This window comes from Ascaphus truei, chromosome 19 (assembly GCF_040206685.1).
Source record: "Ascaphus truei isolate aAscTru1 chromosome 19, aAscTru1.hap1, whole genome shotgun sequence".
Classification (NCBI taxonomy): Eukaryota; Metazoa; Chordata; class Amphibia; order Anura; family Ascaphidae; genus Ascaphus; species Ascaphus truei.
Genome location: NC_134501.1, coordinates 18,917,004 through 18,935,843, shown reverse-complemented (window position 1 = coordinate 18,935,843; position 18,840 = coordinate 18,917,004). Strand labels below are relative to the sequence as shown.

The 18,840-nt window shown below is 39.8% G+C and overlaps 1 protein-coding gene across 3 annotated transcripts in view; it reads left to right on the top strand.

Moving 5' to 3' along the window:
* CDH11 (cadherin 11) overlaps positions 1 to 18,133 on the top strand; it is a 72,219-nt gene extending 54,086 nt beyond the window's left edge. For 2 of the 3 annotated variants that reach the window (XM_075576758.1, XM_075576757.1), the window contains exons 3-12: positions 1,321 to 1,615; positions 4,925 to 5,044; positions 6,203 to 6,370; positions 7,128 to 7,315; positions 7,994 to 8,247; positions 10,260 to 10,396; positions 11,213 to 11,334; positions 11,830 to 11,950; positions 15,076 to 15,327; positions 16,850 to 18,133. In XM_075576758.1, the coding sequence (XP_075432873.1) occupies positions 1,321 to 1,615; positions 4,925 to 5,044; positions 6,203 to 6,370; positions 7,128 to 7,315; positions 7,994 to 8,247; positions 10,260 to 10,396; positions 11,213 to 11,334; positions 11,830 to 11,950; positions 15,076 to 15,327; positions 16,850 to 17,349 (2,157 nt within the window). In that variant the 3' untranslated portion in view covers positions 17,350 to 18,133. The remainder of the gene's footprint in view (positions 1 to 1,320; positions 1,616 to 4,924; positions 5,045 to 6,202; positions 6,371 to 7,127; positions 7,316 to 7,993; positions 8,248 to 10,259; positions 10,397 to 11,212; positions 11,335 to 11,829; positions 11,951 to 15,075; positions 15,328 to 16,849) is intronic. The other variant, XM_075576759.1, reaches the window with a different exon arrangement.
* Positions 18,134 to 18,840: the final 707 nt, after the last annotated feature.

Here is an 18,840-nt window from a genome sequence, read left to right as displayed (position 1 = left end):
ATAGCCTTATATGAAAAAGGGGATTTTATTTATTTATTTATAAAATGCTTTTCCAGGTAATTTTCCAGTAATTCATTGAGAGTTACCTCTCATTTTCAAGTATGTCCTGGGCGCAGAGTTATGATGACAAATACATGGTTAGATTAAGTGAGCAGGGTTATATATTATATATAAATAGAGCTCAACCCCGTCATACCATGATCCACTACAATGCGGATCCGCATATAACGCAGTGTGAGCGTGGCTCACGATTAAAACACACACACACACACACACACACACACACACACACACACACACACACACACACACACACACACACACACACACACACACACACACACACACACACACACACACACACACACACACACACACTAGCTGCTACACCACAGGGTTGGTGTGATGAATCTGACTCTATAAACAAACTTAACATCTACTGCACAGTGCAGTCCATCATGGTGATGAGTTTTTCCCCAAAATGCGAATTTCGCTGTGAAAGTGGGGGTGTTTTGCTTTTTCAAATAATCTATAATAATATTTTTTTTTAAATGCTATGGAAAAAAATAAACTCCTTTCCAAATATTTGTTAAAAAAAAGGGGAGAAAAATGCAAAAATTGAAAAGAAAGAATATTACCACATTGCTGTAGAAAATATACTGTATGAATATTTGAAATAAACAAAGATTACATCAGTCATATTATTAGAGAATGTGTGGATTTAAAAAAATAAGCAAACCATAGTAAATCAAATGTTGACATCTCGGTAACATCTGAGTTCAGACAAAGTAAAAATAAATAATAATTTTTGGGAGTGGACTTGCTGCTTTCAATTGATGCAAAGGTTAAAAACAACACAGTGTGTTATTTGGAATTCCATCTTTAAAGCGGCAGACCAAGCAATATCCTACATGTATTTTTTTTAATAAATCAGTTTTGTACTACGAGAAAATACTTATAGCATTTTTTTAAAACAACTCTGAATGACATTTTTAATGTATTATAATGTAACAAGCCTTTTTTTGCTTCTATAGCAACCATTTACAAAGTCACAGACACTGAGTCAATACTGCTCTGCAGCCATTTAGTGAACCCCCTGAGCCGAATCTTAGCTAATTACTTATCATTGTGTGGATTACATTGATGCACGTATTAAAGGGAAAATAAATAAATAAAAAGTCGGCAGCTCGGACTGCTACTATAAAAGAGGGGATGCTACATTAATTAATTGAATGTGTTTAACAACAACCAGTAACACGATTGTTTATGATGTGTAAAATGTACTTGCTAATGTTTCCACATATACATGTCTTGATGTAGCTCCATTCAGATGTGGATTCTGGAGATGGAACGATAAAGTACATACTCTCAGGGGAAGGCGCTGGGACCATTTTTGTAATTGATGACAAATCAGGCAATATTCACGCAACAAAGACCCTGGACAGAGAAGAAAGAGCCCAGTACACGTTAATGGCACAGGCGGTTGACAGAGCAACCAATAAACCTTTGGAGCCACCATCAGAGTTTATTGTGAAAGTCCAAGATATAAATGACAACCCTCCTGAGTTCTTGCACGAAAACTTCCATGCTCATGTACCAGAGATGTCCAATGTGGGTATGTGCATATCCAAAACCCCTACATATAGCCACATGTTAATGGAGCCATTCATGCGCTTGTTTTTGTTATTATTTTTTAATATAGGATTGAAGCAAGGGAGTCTCTGGAGAGGAACCCTGTTAATTTCAGCTCTGGGGATCTCCTGTTTCCCGAGATCTAGACCTCTAAAGGTGGTGCCCCGTCACGTGGGCCAATAGGAAGCCAAACCTTAAGACGTTGGAGCTTCCCATTGGTCCACAGCATGCGGGAGCTTTGAAACTCTGCTATTATGTGAACCCTGCTAGCCGAGCGAAGGGGCTACTTGTATACTCTATGGAAGTATCGCCAGAAGCACGGGGTCCTGGGAGCTGAAATTAATGGGGTTCAACTTCGGAGAGCCACTGCTTAAATTCTATGTTTTAAAAAAATCGCCCACTTGGATTGGCTCTTTAATGGTCTTATATCAGTGTATGTTCAGTGTGTATAAGTACATATTCAAACACAGAAATAATGTGTGTTAAATAGGCATTGATGTTTGTATTTTTAATTTGTGATTAGTGAAAATATTTCAGGTTATAAAAGAATAACCTGGTTATTTATATAGCTTCCTGCTTGATTTCTGCCATTTATAAACATGATTTCATTCCAGACGTGAACGCAAATTCAGTGTCCGGCATCTCAGTGCATTTTCAGTGCTACTAAAAGGATAAATTAACAGTCATAGTTCCAATTACAGATGTGAGAATGTCTCCAAAGGGGGGATTGTGAAATATTTTCGGGAATTTCGTGTTTTTGCGAAAGGCGACATTGAGCAAGAATTTTGCCAACTTCCCCAAAATGTCACCACCTCTAGCCAGAAACGTGCAGTATATAATGACTCACACATTGACTGTTAAGGCATTATTATATATAGTCCAGAGCGGTCGTTGGGTGTTTTGGGCCAAAAATCCCTGTTTAAGTAATTTTGTTTGCTCAAGTGGCCAATTTGGACTGCAGTGTATAACATTATTCCCTTAACGCTTAGTAATAATTTTTTTTTGCGAACTTTGATAATTTTTGAAAAATATTTGTGAAAAAACCTTAGCTAATTCCACCTGGTTAGCAAAGTTCCGTGAAAATGATGCTGTCATTGCAACGGATTCCTTCTATTGTTACTAAAGGTTTGCGAATGTTTTTAAATTTGTCTCACAAAATGTTTCACTTTTTTTTTCAATTAAATGTAGCATTTTTGCTAGTGTTAACATTGCTCAAAACTTCGACAATGAATCATTTTTGTTAGAATTTCATCCATTCCGACAGAATGTTGCCACTTTTTGACAGAATTGACCATAGCGGTATATAAAAGCCATGTGCCCTTGCACGAGTTTAAATTGTTGCCACCACAACGTTTGTAGAGGTTTTCCATTTCTTGACAATGTTTTCACCACAACAATTGCAAATTTTGCCTCGTTTGCAAATCTCCGTGAAAATGTTGCACATCTGTAGTTGTTACCATTATGAACATCCATTTTTAGTTCTCTATTCAATACACTGTGGCAAATGTAAACACCATTCAAATGAGTGTGCAACTATTGAGATCAGAGTTGGAATCAGAGGAACATTTTAATATGGAATATATCAAGTTCGGAGTGTTTTGTAGCTTCAGAATAATTCACCGTGTCTGGAAGGTGCAATCCCGCATAGTGAGACAGTTGAATTTCTTAGGAGTCTCTGAAAGGGGAAGTGTTTGTCAATCAAGTGTATTCTTTCCCCTTATTTCACCCTGTCCTTATCAGAGAAGCAATACAGATAAGGGGAGGGGGGACTCTGGCTGTACCAGCACTCACTCATCGCACAGTGACATCACACAGTGACATCTCACAGTGACAACCCACACAAGGGAGCTGCCAGAGGAAATCAAACCCCTCCTAAGTCTCACTTTAACAGATAAATTAAAAATACTTGTACTGTAGGCAGTGTCAGATTTACCATTAGGCACGTTAGGCCCGTTAGGCACGTTAGGCCCGTTAGGCCCGTTAGGCACGTTAGGCCCGTTAGGCCCGTTAGGCCCGTTAGGCACGTTAGGCCCGTTAGGCCCGTTAGGCCCGTTAGGCACGTTAGGCCCGTTAGGCACGTTAGGCCTGTTAGGCTCGTTAGGCACGTTAGGCCTGTTAGGCACGTTAGGCACATTAGGCCCGGGCCTAAGGCGGCAACATTTTGGGGCCGGCAAAAATTTCCACCCCCATATAATTTTGCCGCACTGTCGGGCCTCTCGGACTTAATGGGAAGGCACTTGCCGGTGTCTGCCGCCTCCTTGGTGCCGCCCTCCTGCTCCTTTGGAATCCCGTCGTAAAATGACGCTGCGGACGTCCCCACTGTGATGTCACACGGCTTCCCGTTGCCATGGCAATGGGATGTTGCGTTCCCATGGCAACGTGCCGCCGTACGTCACATTGGTGACGTCACGGCGTCATTTGACGGCGGGATTCCAAAGGAGCAGGAGGGCGGCACCAAGGAGGTGGCAGGCACAGGCAAGTGCCTTGGGGCGGCACATTTGGAAATCCGCCACTGACTGTAGCTGTTAGAATTGAGTAAAAAAAAAGTATCAATTACCCAGATGAGACCTCATAATCATGCCACTGGACATTAGTTCACTTCGGTCCTAGGACGAACTGCCCCTTTAAATGGGAAAAATGGCAGAAAGTTTTCTTATTCTCCCCTTCAATGGAAGTCCCTTATTTCAAACTAGCCAATGAGCACATGTCACCTGAATGCATTTAAAATTGAAGAATAGCAATGACCCCCATCAGACAGCCTAAGACAATCCCAGGGTATTTGAACTAATAAATTAATAAAATAATAAAAAATTAATTAATTATCCCATCTCTTCTTTGATAAGCATTATCAGTAATAATGCTTATGGAAGAAGAGATGGGAAAATTATTTTAACTTGCCACGAAAATTGCATTTATTTGCATTTAAACCCGCCACGGGGCCTTAAGAAAAAAAAAATCACATTTTAAAAAATAGGAGACTATTCAATAATTTCAACCTCCCAAAAAAAATGCAAACATCGAAATTTGTAAATGATTGAAAATTAGAATCAAATGAAGCTAATAAAAAATTGGAGGAGATTCACAATGATTATTTTTTTTTTTTAATTAAAAAAAAATAAAATTAAAACATGAATGGAATTTCGTCACCTTCGCCCATCTCGGCCTGTGAGGTGTATGTAAAAAGCAATAATAAGAAAAGTTTGTATTTCATTATGACAAGATCCCATTAGTGAGAAGAAAGTCATACTGTTGAAGAAATCAATATTAATATAATTCTGTGTATGTTCTGCAGGTACATCAGTAATCCAGGTGACAGCCTCTGATGCCGATGATCCCACATACGGTAACAGCGCCAAGTTAGTGTACAGTATTCTTGAAGGACAACCATACTTCTCAGTTGAAGCACAAACAGGTAAAACCCTTTATATTAAATATGGCATGGGTGGCATTTATTAGGTATTATGATTTAATGATGCAGCCCCTTTCACTCGGTCCAAAAATATAATGTTGAATATTTTGTATACACGGATTTATATATTTTGTCATGAAATTCACCCATAGGTGGTAATTTTTTTTAACTTAAATGTAAAAATTATTACTATATTTTTTTTATTGAAAATCTAAAATATAAAAAAGCGATTCATATCATTCGTGTGAATTTTATAAGGAAATTACAGTACATATTTTTATCTCACTACAGCCCCAATTCAATGTGCCGTGAATACATCTTCCCTGTGATTGAGAAGAATTAAACTAATGTTACAAAAATCTTCTCCAGTGCAAGGAAGCAGATTCACGCATTAAATAATGACCAAACTCTTAGGAATACCTGTAATACTCTTTACTCTCTTGCAAACATACAGAAGCAGCATGTAACGCAGGGGCGCTCAACTCCAGTCCTCAAGCCCCCCCAACAGGCCAGGATTACAGGATATCCCTGCTTCAGCACAGGTGGCTCAATCAGTCCCTGCTTCAGCATAGGTGGCTCAATCAGAGGCTCAGTTTTTGACTGAGCCTCTGATTGAGCCACCTATGCTGAAGCTGGGCTATTCTGGAAACCTGACCTGTTGGGGGGGGGTTTGGGAGGGGGCGCGCAAGGAAGCGCGACAACTCGGCAGAATTTTGAAGAGACAAATAATGTTGTTTTGTCACGCGAGCGGTTGAGCCAATGAGGGCGAAGCAGCCTGGTGACGTCACGGTCGCGACTCCCGACCAGAGTTCGCTCGGGATGCAGGCGCGTGCGACTCCTCGCGCTCCGTTTGCGAGCATGCGCGCCTGCACTATAATCACTGCCTAAAAGTCGGCGCCGGCCGCGATGGAGCTGGGGAAGGTCCATGCTTCCGAATGGGATCTCCTGCAGCGTTAATCCTTCCGCCGATCGCCGCAGTCACGTGACCGTGGCACCGACGGAAATACGGCTTACTATATCTGTAATAAACAGAGCTGGGGGAGGTGTTGTGTTTGAAGTTGATAGCTGCCCCTAAACTGATATCATACGGCTAAGCTACTTTTCTGAAGTGTAATGTCGCATCATCATCTGCTAATATTATTCGCCTTGTTCTACATCCAGGAATCATTAGGACGGCCCTTCCCAACATGGACAGAGAGGCCAAGGAAGAATATCACGTTATGATACAAGCAAAGGACATGGGAGGCCATATGGGAGGCCTCTCAGGGACAACCAAAGTGACAATAATTCTGACCGATGTCAATGACAATCCACCAAAGTTTCCACAAAGTAAGCAACACTGCAAATGCCATAATGTGTCACTGTCTACTGTCTGCTTTCTAGGACTACCTTTAACAATGGAGAAATCTGCGTTGACAAATATATCCATTTTGACTGTAGATTGGAAGCTCCTTGGGTTAGGATTCCTTTCTCCCCGTGTGTGTATGCCAGCTGCCCTAACGCCATTATTTGAAGTTCTCTCTGCAGCAGAGGGAATGCTGTGATTAATGTTATCTCAAAATAATATATAAAATAGGAGAAATAAATCATATTTGTGGCAGCCCAGCCTAGTACAGCTCAAGCCCGTTATAACGCGATCAGTTACAACGCGAATCCGCTTATAACGCGATGCAAGCGTGGCTCCCCTATTTTCGTATTTATTATTATTGGTATCTTAAATACTTTATTGTACAATGCATACAATTGTACATTATTTCTAATGCAATCCGTTTATAACACAACGTGATTCTTTGGACCCCAAGCATAGCGTTATAAGGGGGGGTGGGCTGCATATTGTATCCCGTTTGTTTAAATAATATAAAATGAGATAAAGAATAATGGCATCTCATGACAATGGGAGCCCATTAAATCTGCCAATCGTCCTCTTTGCTAGACACTTGTATAAGTATTTCAAGGAATGAGCATGTTGCACACGGCGCAGATATGTCTAAGATTAAACAAATGGGGCTTCGTGGTTCTCTTTGAAGATATTTTTGTAGGATTGATATAACATCTGGACAGTGACAATCCCCAATTTGTGTATCAGGTGCATATCCAATGTCAGTGTCAGAAGCAGCTGTTCCGGGAGAAGAAGTGGGAAGGTTAAAAGCCAAAGACCCAGACGTTGCAGAGAACGGCTTAATAAAGTATCGTATCCTAGAAGGGGATGGAGCAGAGATGTTTGAAATCGCAACTGATTATCAAACGCAGGAAGGGGTTGTGAAGCTTAAAAAGGTAAACAAGTCATTAACAGTTCAGGAAATTAACAGGGTCACACATGCTTTCACGCTCACTGCGATAAAAGGTAATAAAACAAAAATGAAAAATGGTAGAGTAGATTTGCGCATGATTTCTTTTAGTATGGACGGCTGGAAAACGGTCTTAAAGACGTGAATACTGATAATATGATAATTTCAGATTTCAATGTTGTCTTTGGCTCTACATCGAAATCCTGTTTTTCTTTATTTTTGTTGGCTAATGCAGGGGTGCGTAAACTTTTCAGTCAGTGCCCCCCTGCCAGCTCCCCCCCAGGCTTACGCACCCCCCTGCTCGGCTCCGGCATCAAATGACGCCGCGGGGGTCATGTGACATCACATTGCCATGGCAACGCGACGTCAAGTGACCCCGCGGCATCATTTGAAGCCGGGTTGCCATGGAGAAACGTCTCGCTGAAGGCCCAGGTAAGGGAATATACAGAGGCCTCGCACGGTCCCACAGGATTTCATTTAAATGCCTTCGGAGAAGCGTGAGGCCTCTGTAAACGCCGCGCCCCCCCTAGGAAATCCCCCCCCCTAGTTTGCGCACCCCTGGTCTTATGAGTTAGTGTGGAATAATGTCAGCTTTAAAGTTTAATTATTTTCAATTTACTTCACTGTCATATATGCTGACATCTCACATTACTATCTCCTTAAGGTAGTGGATTACGAAATCAAGAAGTTCTACAGTATGAAGGTTGAGGCTACCAACGTCCATATTGATCCCCGTTTCCTTAACCGGGGACCATTCAAAGATACTGCCACTGTGAAGGTCTCGGTAGAAGATTTTGACGAACCTCCAGTATTTTTGGAAGCAGGTTATGTTTTAGATGTGTATGAAAACGCCCCACCCGATACTGTGGTTGGCAGAGTTCATGCTAAAGACCCTGATGCAGCAAACAGCCCTATTAGGTACAGTATAGTAGGCAATAGTATTAGAAATGTGTAGATATGTACCATGTGCCTGTGTCTGCAGGTAAAGAGGGGAAACCATTGCCAGATTTCGCCATAGATCTCCAACTGGGCGCTGATATTGACGAGATTTTTAAGTTTGTTTGACTCATGTTATAGCTCTGTGTATCTTCTCTCCTGTATATTGCGTATTAATCGCCTTAGTGATATATACATATGTGATACTAGTCTATAGTGCATGTGCATTCTTAGATCCTTGTTATAGCAACATGTAGCAAAGATTTGGAACATAAGCAAAAAGTTTCATTCAAATGAGAAATATTAAAACACTGGCCACTATCAATAAATAACATGTGTATAAATACAGGCAATAGTAATAGAGTATTTCTGTTGATCTTCCTTCTCAAAGTCATTGCATTTTGCACGGTACTTAAATCTTAAACCGCTTAGTAAATGTAAACACTCAGTCACAAGGTTGTTAAGATGGTATCATTTAGTTAGGATTTACAATGAAAATGAAAGGTACTTAATGTCCCATTGAGATTATACAGGGCTGCCAACAGGAAGTACATTACATTACATCTTTTAAATTGATGCTGTTAACCTGAGGTCTGACATGCAAGACAGAGAGAGGGGTTATGGATTTGTGCACCCAACTCTTGTTTCACTAATGGATTGTTCGGTGGGTTTGGGGCTTGTCTAGCTGCTTAAATATTGATAATCAGGAACAGAGGTTGATTATCCAATTACATTTACTGATGCTGAAACCAATAACCCATATGTGTCGTGTTTACAAAAATCATTAAAAACACATCAAATGCAATCCATTAGCATCCTGCTCTGTACCGCACTCCAACGTGAGGTTTCGTAAACAGAGACGTTTTTTTTTTTTTTACATGTAAATGGAAATTAAAAAATACATATACTGTAATTGGAAAAGTACAGATAATATTACTATGATCCCATTGGCAGATATAGGGCAAATTCATTTTCTCTATTAAAGTCCAAGGGTGAGCCACTCCAGGTCTGGAAGAGGCTACTGACAATGTTGGCAGCTTCTCAGTAATCAAATGATAATTTTGTTGAGGGCAGTTTGCAGAGGTATCCAGAGTACATGGCTTTATCCTCTTAGCTTATAATTGCCAGCTCAGTGTAGACATAGAACCGATTTTTTTCCATTGACACATTTCTGTTCTTTTTCTGCTTATACCAAAGTGACAACTTGTCAGCAACAAGGCTTCTCAGCCGGTTGGCTAAGAGTACTTTAGGTGTACATATTCCTTTATTAATGTTTTCTTCTGTTCCTAGTTGAATATTTGATGCTGCCCTGTAAGAGAACCATATAATGGGTTCCTAAAAGAAGGGCTTCCAAATATTTACTTGACATTCCAAAGGCCAGGAGATATTCTATCTGAACCCATTCAGGACAAGCACACACTGCATTGTCTACATAGCTTTATTTTTTATAATGTGGTTCTATGTTTCATGTGTTGCAAACTGCTGAAATACCTGACAAGTCAGAATAAAATAGGACCGTAGTTTATTGCTCAGCAGTTAAAAATATTATCTTTATATTCCTATGTTAAATATAAATAGAAGATTCCTTACACATGCCTAACTGGCAAAGAGCAGCAAACAGATATTGTGTGAGTTGCCTGTGGCTTCCAGAAAACTGAATATCAGCTGTATAAATATTGTATATGTTTGGAGATATTTCATCTACTACAAGAGCCTTCCATTGACTTCTCGGTGGTTTCTTATGTATGACATTACAGGATTTTTTTTTTCATTAATAGCAACGAAAGAGGATCCTGATATAGCAAAATGCTCCTTACATGCAGGCATGAATAAATGATGGAGCTAAATTGTTTGATAGATTCCATTAATATTCCCATTTTTGCCATGCATGCTTCTGGGAAACTACTTGCATATGAATCTTTAATATCTAACACTTGGGCATCAGGCTGCCTAGTAATTCTCTTGTCTAATTACCCTGCGATCATCCTCTTTAGGTATTCAATCGATCGGCACACTGACCTTGACAGATTTTTCAGCATCAGTCTAGAAGACGGTGTCATCAAAACCACAAAAGCTTTGGATAGGGAGGAAATCGCTTGGCACAACATCTCGGTCATAGCGACCGAAGTTCGTAAGTATTCCCCCGAGTCCGTGAATTCATTACCTCCATCCTATGTCGCCCACAATAAAAATAGTACAAGCAGCACTGTGCATCACTTCCTATCGTTGAATGGGGAAGAAATGATACATTTGTTTGTTACTTTTGTTTGAAAATGCAAGCATTAATGTAAAAATGAGAACGATCTAGGACATTTGGTCTTTGCCGTTTTGTTGCGACCAAATGAACGCCGGTGTTTAGCCGCAAGTGACCTCATCGCCGGGACACTCAGTCACCGGCTGCTTCGCTGCCAAGGTAAGTGCCTAACCTTAGCCCTTACCCTAATGCCCCTTAATCTTATTCCCTAATACTAATGCTATCCGTACCCTAAAAACCTTAACTCCTTACCCTAAAACCCCATACCCTAATCCCCTACCGTAACAACTAAAAACCCTAAAGTGAACCCCCTACCCTACCCACTAAAAGTCCTAAAGGTAACCCCCTATCCTAACTGCTATAACCCCTAAATTTAACCCACTACCCTGAAACTTACTTCTCTTAGAAGCGGCCGGCGGCGGAGGGTCCAGCGGCGGAGCGGCTATGGCGGAGGGTCCCTCTGCGGCTAAACACCGGCGGGTACTTGGTCGCGGCAAGACAGCCGCAACCAAATCTCCCATTTCAAAAAGAATAGGCCTGAAACTTGGGCTCAGTGGTACTTCAATCTTCCTGGTTAGATATCACTCAAACAAACCATCTCGTTACCTTGTTACATTCATAAACAAACTGTGTAATGCAGAGCATGTGATGTTTATAAATCGCAACATACACGGTGTTCCTTAACATTCTTAGACAATCGTGCTCATGAAACCAGAGTTCCGGTGGCAATCAAGGTTCTGGATAAGAACGACAATGCTCCAGAATTTGCCAAGCCCTATGAAGCTTTCGTTTGTGAAAATGCCCAAATGAACCAGGTAATTTACCACTCGTTAAAGATATCTAGAAATATGACTTATGAAAAAAGACAAATACATTTGTATGATTTCTCGATTTCCAACCAGTTTAGGCCAGGGGTAGTGAAATTTAGACTTTGTTCTGGGATAACTATATATCACCACTTGTTGAAGAGGCATACAGGGTGTTATTATGCTTATGAATGGTTGCTTGAGGTACGTGTTCATTGGAATTAATCATTTGTCCATTTAATGCTGAAGAGCAAATAATTCTCACATTATTTTGTAGAACTCTGATTCGGACAGAGGTCTAAGTTACACATCTCAAGGACTTCTATGGTATGGTAAAAATGAGGGTTAGGGAAGCACACAGGCTGTATGCAGAACTGAAATGTTGTGTTAAGGTAAAATACCCAATAAACCGTAGTTAGACACATGGTTACCCTTTTAACTTACTGAAAATAAACAGATATTCCTGTCCAGTACAACAGCTGACAAACAAACTTTCTTTTGCAGCAGTTCCTGACGATAACTGCTATAGATAAAGATGATACAGCCAACGGACCAAGGTTTTTCTTCAGTTTCCCTCCTGAAATTGTTAACCCAAATCCAAATTTTACCATAAGAGACCACAGAGGTTTGTATCATTACCAGATCATTTGTAGTAATAGTGCAATTTGTTGACATGTGTTTTGACATCGACAGCGTTAGTGAATAGCTAGTGACCTTTTTGACACTCATATGTACAGATATATAGATGTGTATATATATATATATATATTTAAGAAAACACAGAGAATAGCCTGCAACAGACTGCCAATTAAAGTGCTATAATCAGTAAATAGTGTTAAGAAAGTATATACTACTGATGGTTCTTGGGATAATAAATGAATGTGAACCAAGAGAAAAAAGGATCCCAATACAAGCACTCTAGCATACAAAAATATTAAATTTATTAATTGATGTGATGCAATTAATATATATATAAATATATATATATATATATATATATATATATATATATATATATATATCGTCTATTCATTTTTGATTGTGTGTATATATATATTTATAGCTGTATCACTATGTGCAGTAAAATATTTTATACAAGAAACTATTAGCATATATATATATATATATATATATATATAAAAAGAAATATATGCTAAAATATATGCTAATAGTTTCTTGTATAACATATTTTACTGCACATAGTGATACAGCTATTGGGGCATATTTAATAAGTGCTGCTCTGTCATAGCACATTCTTACTTTGAATTACTGGCTGGAAGGCGTCTTCTTCTGGTATAGTAGAACTTAGTAAATATGGGTAATTTTGTTTTGCTAAAACATGTTGAATAGAAGGTTCAGCACATAGCCAAATAGTGCTTGAATTAGATCATGCAGAAAAATGTAATGGTCTTTTAACTGAAGCTTACAATCTTGTGCACCTGCTTTGCACGTACAGCAGATTCCATCAGTTAAGTATTAGATAAGGATGGGCAGGCCCACAAGTTTGAAATCCAAACTTCACGAACTTCGAAACAAACTTTCCAATCAGAGCAAAATTCGAATCAAACCCCAAGAATAAGTTCATCCTCGGATTAATTTTTATTTTTTTTGTAAATATAAATTAGACACATTTTCAAGTTCACAGAAGAAAAAAACCCGCAAACTTCCCTAAAAAGAATTTTAAAGTTCCTAAAGTTGAAAAAAAAAATTATGTTTTTTGCTTATTTTCATTTCCTTCCAAAATAAAAAAACAAAAAAACTATTCCAGATCCAGCAAAACCAAACCAGCAGGGAAGGTGCCCATTCTTCGCCTTAAAATGTCACGTGTGTGACACAAAGTAACACAAAATGCAGCACCAGATTTAGCAAAGAAAAGATCAATGAGACTTTGATGTATTATCCCAATAACCCCCTTATACTTTAATATTTTCAGTCTGTTTCATTCTCACAAATATCTCCCATGAATCAGCAGAGTTTCTATTTCATTTGTAACAATTTACTTATTCGGGCTTCTTAAGCAAATTACTAGCTTCACAAGCACTGGAGATGGGTTTAAACCCCCCAATGTGTGAGACTATTATTGACCTTTAAAGTGAATACAGGTCCCTCATTTTCTTCTAATAGAGTTCCTTTGACTGTTTTCTTGAAGTAATTACATGATGCAGTAACTCAAAAGAAGTAATCATAGCCTTAGAGTCCTCTAAGAGGCCTCCAGTGTTACTAAATATCACATCTGAAACCTTCTTTTGCATAAAAAATACATGAGTTAATTGGATACATCAAGCTGTGGTAAAGGACCCAGCCACTTTCACACAGGGATTTACCCCCTCTTATATAAAATAAATAAACACAATAACATTTTTTCAATTATTTGGTCTCCTTCGGATTTGGAAATATATATCTTTTTAGGTCTTCAATCACATTCTTTTGTAAGGTCTTTCCTCGCCGAAGCTATTATTTTGCCTTTTACAGCAATAACCCTTAACTTAGCAGTTTCTCCATTGAAGAAAATTATATGCTATCAAAATGCCCCTGAGGTTGATAAGAAGTGCCTGGCAGGTTTTCTGTGTTATAGAAATCAAGTTGATATGAATAGGAAAACACAGTTTGAATACGTTATGAGTTTGTCACCTACTGAGACCACAGTTTTCCATAGTGTTACTTTGTAGCAGTAAGGAGTTAATGATAAAAAACAACGCTCTTCGGTCAGTGTTGGCTAAATAGAGGAAATAAAATGATCTATGCAAAGCACCAGTCCTGTTTAGTGAGGGAAGATGAAGTAAAGTGAAAGCACTTAGCCATGCAACATCGTTTTTCAACTGTATGTAAAGCAACCATCCTGCCTATTTAATAATAATAGCATGTCCTTGTATAGCGCTGCTAGTTATACGTAGCGCTTTCCAGAGACATTTTGCAGGCACAGGTCCCTGCCCCGTGGAGCTTACAATCTATGTTTTTGGGTGCCTGAGACAAAGGGAGATAAAGTGAGTTACCCAAGGTCACAAGGAGCCGACGCCGGGAATTGAACCAGGCCAGTAGTCAGTGTCTTTACTCACTGAGCCACTCCTCACATAGATTTCAAACAGAATGCTTCTTACACTCTGATTCCAGGGAGGGAAAATGATGCATGTTACATAGTTATAGTGGCTGAATAGTTAATATTAACTTATATATACATTTTTGTTTTCGTATAAAGGGCTGATAATGCACAAAGCACTGTACATAGAAGTTTGCAGACACGACTAGTCTCTCCCCACAGAGCTTGCAATCTAATTGTAGTGGCCGAAACACAGGGGGGGATAAAGTGACCTGCTCAAGGAGCTGACCCTGGAATATGAGTCGGACTTTAGTCAAAGTCAGTGTCATTGTTTTGAAAGTCAGTGCTTTTACCCGCTGAGCCGCTCCTCCAGTGCTTAAGCCCTCTCCAGGTCTTATTCTCTAAATGCCAAAGCGTCCGTTTAAACCATTTTCGGCCGAAAATCCTATAAGAGTTCAATAGGGATTTTCAGACCAAAATGGTCCAAATGACCACTTTGGCGTTTATAGAAGTACCCCGTAATATTCACAGAGCTGTTATTAACCATCATTGGTCTTTCACATCAGTATTTCTTCAAACTGAAAAACAGCGGGAGTATACAGTAGGCCGTGGGTGGGAAATAGAGTATCTTTTGTCTTCTAATCCCTCCGAGAAGTGAGAGAATACTGAATGGGAGGATTCACATCGTCTATCCCTCTATTTCTTTCAAACAGATAATACCGCGAGCGTTCACGTCGGCCGTGCAGTATTTAGTCGTCAGAAACAGGACTTGTACTTGCTACCCATTGTAATAAGTGATGGCGGAAGTCCTTCAATGACCAGCACGAATACCCTGACCATCCGCATCTGCAGCTGTAACAACGATGGAACGCTGCTCTCGTGTAACGCCGAGCCCCAGACACTTAATGCTGGCCTCAGCACGGGCGCATTGATCGCTATTCTCGCCTGCATTGTGATTTTATTAGGTAAGTGCGAGGCCCTGTTGCATGACTTTACAGATACATCAATGAATCCTTGTGTTATTTACCTGCCATGGATTTCCACTTCTAAAGTGAGTGCATGAACATTAGAAGCTGAAACGGCATCCGTTGAAATATTGGAAGAATTTGAAGGCAGCAGTCTGCCTTGATCACCATTTATGTGCATTTAAAAAAAAACTTTAAGAGATCTCGTTCTGCCCTATTTCAAGGCAGTTTTTGTTGTTGTTGTTAAAGTCTACTGCTAGGTTCAGGAGATATAAGTGTTTGAAATCTTAAGTATCTGGGAGGTTAAAATGGAGCTCTCCACAGAGCTCAGTGCTGTCTAAAGGTTACCGCAGAAGCTAAAGATGAAGAAAAGGCTTGATTTTGAACATGAAAAAGGAAAATGGGGGGTGAGGGGGAAGAGCAGGACATGCAGAAATGTAAGATACTGAAAGTATACGAGTTAAAATGATATAAGCTTCTGGGGGTATGCCGCTTTGTGCAACCCCCCCCCCTGGCATCCCCAATACGCTTTATTTGGGACAGTATTGTTTGAATTATGTTTTGGCGCATTATGGCAGTGCCCCCCCCCCCTGTAAAAAAACTTAAGGGACTTACCTTACCGAGCAGCCCTCCTCCGGCAGAGTCGTGGCGGCATGTGACGTCATGTTGCCGTGGCAATGCGTCATCATATGACGCTGCGGCATCATTTGATGTCGGTCACCATGGCAACGCGACGCTACATGAGGCGGCGACCTCCGGAAAAAGGTAAGAACCCTCTCACGGAGCCGGTCCGGGGGGCCCCGAACTATGTTTATTTAGGCCAGGGGGGCAAACTCCAGCCATAAAGGGCCGCCAACAGGTCAGCTGTTCAGGCTATCCCTGCTTCAGCACAGGTGACTCAATCAGTGGCTCAGTCAACAACTGAGCCACTGACTGAGCCACCTGTGTGGTAACAGGATATCCTTAAAACCTGACCGGCTGGTGGCCCTTGGGGACTTCAGGCACTGTTTGGGCATAATGCTCCTTCTTGAAATAAACATTCACCTCTATAGAAAGATTGTGGGCAATGAATCCATACACGTCCACACATTGCTTTCATGAGATGCCAGGCAATGCCATCCTGAGACACAATCATGAGTTTTACCTGCAGAATGGGATTATTTATTGGTATCTGTATAATAATATTGTTTTAATCAAAGCCGATACTCTCTGAGCAAGCGGTGTCCAGTATTCATATCATTTCATTGTACTTGGCTGCTCTTCGCCATCGAGCTTTAATCGATCTCTGTAAAATGTTGTACAGAATTGTACCTCAGTATTTATCAGCAGTAATTAATTTTAATTACGGGCAAACATTACTCTTGAGTAGGACGATATACAGTATTTCTTTTAGTGATGACCAGGATAAAATTAATTTCCCCAGAGTAGATTGATTAGCTTTTTGGCCTGATCACAAGTGCACGCTATGAATAGAAAAAAGAAAGAAAAGTCTTATCTTTTGATTTTGTTTTATTTTCCGCAGTGATTGTGGTTTTATTTGTAACTCTGAGGAGAGAGAAGAAGGAGCCTCTGATTGTTTTTGAAGAGGAAGACATCCGCGAGAATATAATAACGTACGATGACGAAGGTGGTGGGGAGGAAGATACCGAAGCCTTTGACATTGCTACGTTGCAGAATCCGGATGGGATTAATGGGTTTATGCCACGCAAAGACATCAAGCCGGAGTTCCAGTATTCTCCTAGAGATCTTGGAATAAGACCAGCACCAAATAGTGTTGATGTTGATGATTTCATCAACACCAGGATACACGAGGCTGACAGCGACCCAACTGCACCTCCCTACGACTCCATCCAGATCTATGGATATGAAGGACGGGGTTCTGTTGCTGGTTCTCTCAGCTCATTAGAATCAGCCTCTACAGATTCCGATTTAGACTATGACTATCTACAAAACTGGGGACCCCGATTTAAGAAACTAGCAGACTTATATGGCTCCAAAGACACTTGTGATGATGACTCTTAACAATAAAGTTCCAAACTTGGCCTTAAGAACTGTGTAATGTACCCAAGAATCCAGAGGAAACATTAACAGGTATTTTTTTTTAAAAGAAAACAAGAAAAGGCTCCTCTAACCTTGAAAGGTTTTTACGGACAGGATTCCTTCCAAAACAAGAACTTTACAGTGGTGGATACTGTGAAAATTCTACGTCCGACAGTATGTAGAAGTTGTTTATCCGTTTTCTAGAACAAAACCACTTGTGAAATGCAGCGTCTTTAAAGGAATGGAAATGCAAGAAACAATCTCAAAATGAAGGGGAATCTTGACAGTATGTAACATAAACATCAAACTCTTTTATGTCAAACAAAGCTTCCACAAATTAGAAAGGATAACAGTTTTCAGCTGTAATTTCGCCTTAAACTACGGACACTTTATATTTAGTGCATTTTTAAACTTGAAAGAAATTATAATATTCAGCCAGCTTCAACCCATATAATGTTTGTACAGTAAAATGTACAATTATAATGTCTCTTGAGCATCAGACTTGTTACTGCTGATTCTTGTAAATCTTTTTTGCTTATAATCCCGTCTTAAACTAATATGTGCCAGATACGCACCCTATTTCTATGTCATTTTTAATGTATCTATTTGTACAATTTTAAAATTCTTATTTTAGTATACATATAAAATATCAGTATTCTGACATGTTACAACATCACACTTATATTTTATGAACATTGTACTGTTGCTTTAATATGTGCTTCAATATAAGAAGCAAACTTTGAAATAAAAATGACCTTTTTTATTTCTTTTTGTGACTCGGGTATTTTCAAAATGCGGATTTTTCTAAAAGATTTCTCTTTATTTCTAGTTGTTTTAAAATCCAAGCCTTTTTGTTTTTTTTTTTAATTTATTTTTTTTAATAAAGGGTTGAAGCATGGGGTCTCCGGAGCTGAGCCCCATTAAGTTTCGCTACGGGGGAACCCCTGCTTCCAGAAAAAATTACATCCAAAGGGGGTGTCGTTATCTCTGCAGTTTTCGGCAGTTTTCAGCTTCCTCATCACATGGGCCAATAGGAAGCCGCACCTGATGATGTAACGGCTTCCTATTGGCCCACAGGGCCAAGGGAGGTTTGAAAAGCTGCCATATAGCAAACGTTGAAGTGGTTACCTGCCTCCTTATGGAAGTACCTCCGGATGCAGGGTGTTTCCTGGTCTGAAATTAATTCGGTACAGCTCCGGAGACCTCCTGCTTGAATCCTGTATTAGAAAAATGAAAAGAATAAGGCCCGTGAGTCGCTGCCCAAAAATATCACTACAAATTAACATGGTTTGTGTTACCTACAATTTCTGGGATGAGAGGGCAAAACAGACACTGGGTTGAATGTTCTAGTTATTTTAATATTACTATTATAATAGACCATTTAGATATATATATATATATATATATTTACGACAGCCACTTACTTTGGTGCTTTGCATGAATTTCTGGAAATGCCCTTTAAGAGGACCAGTG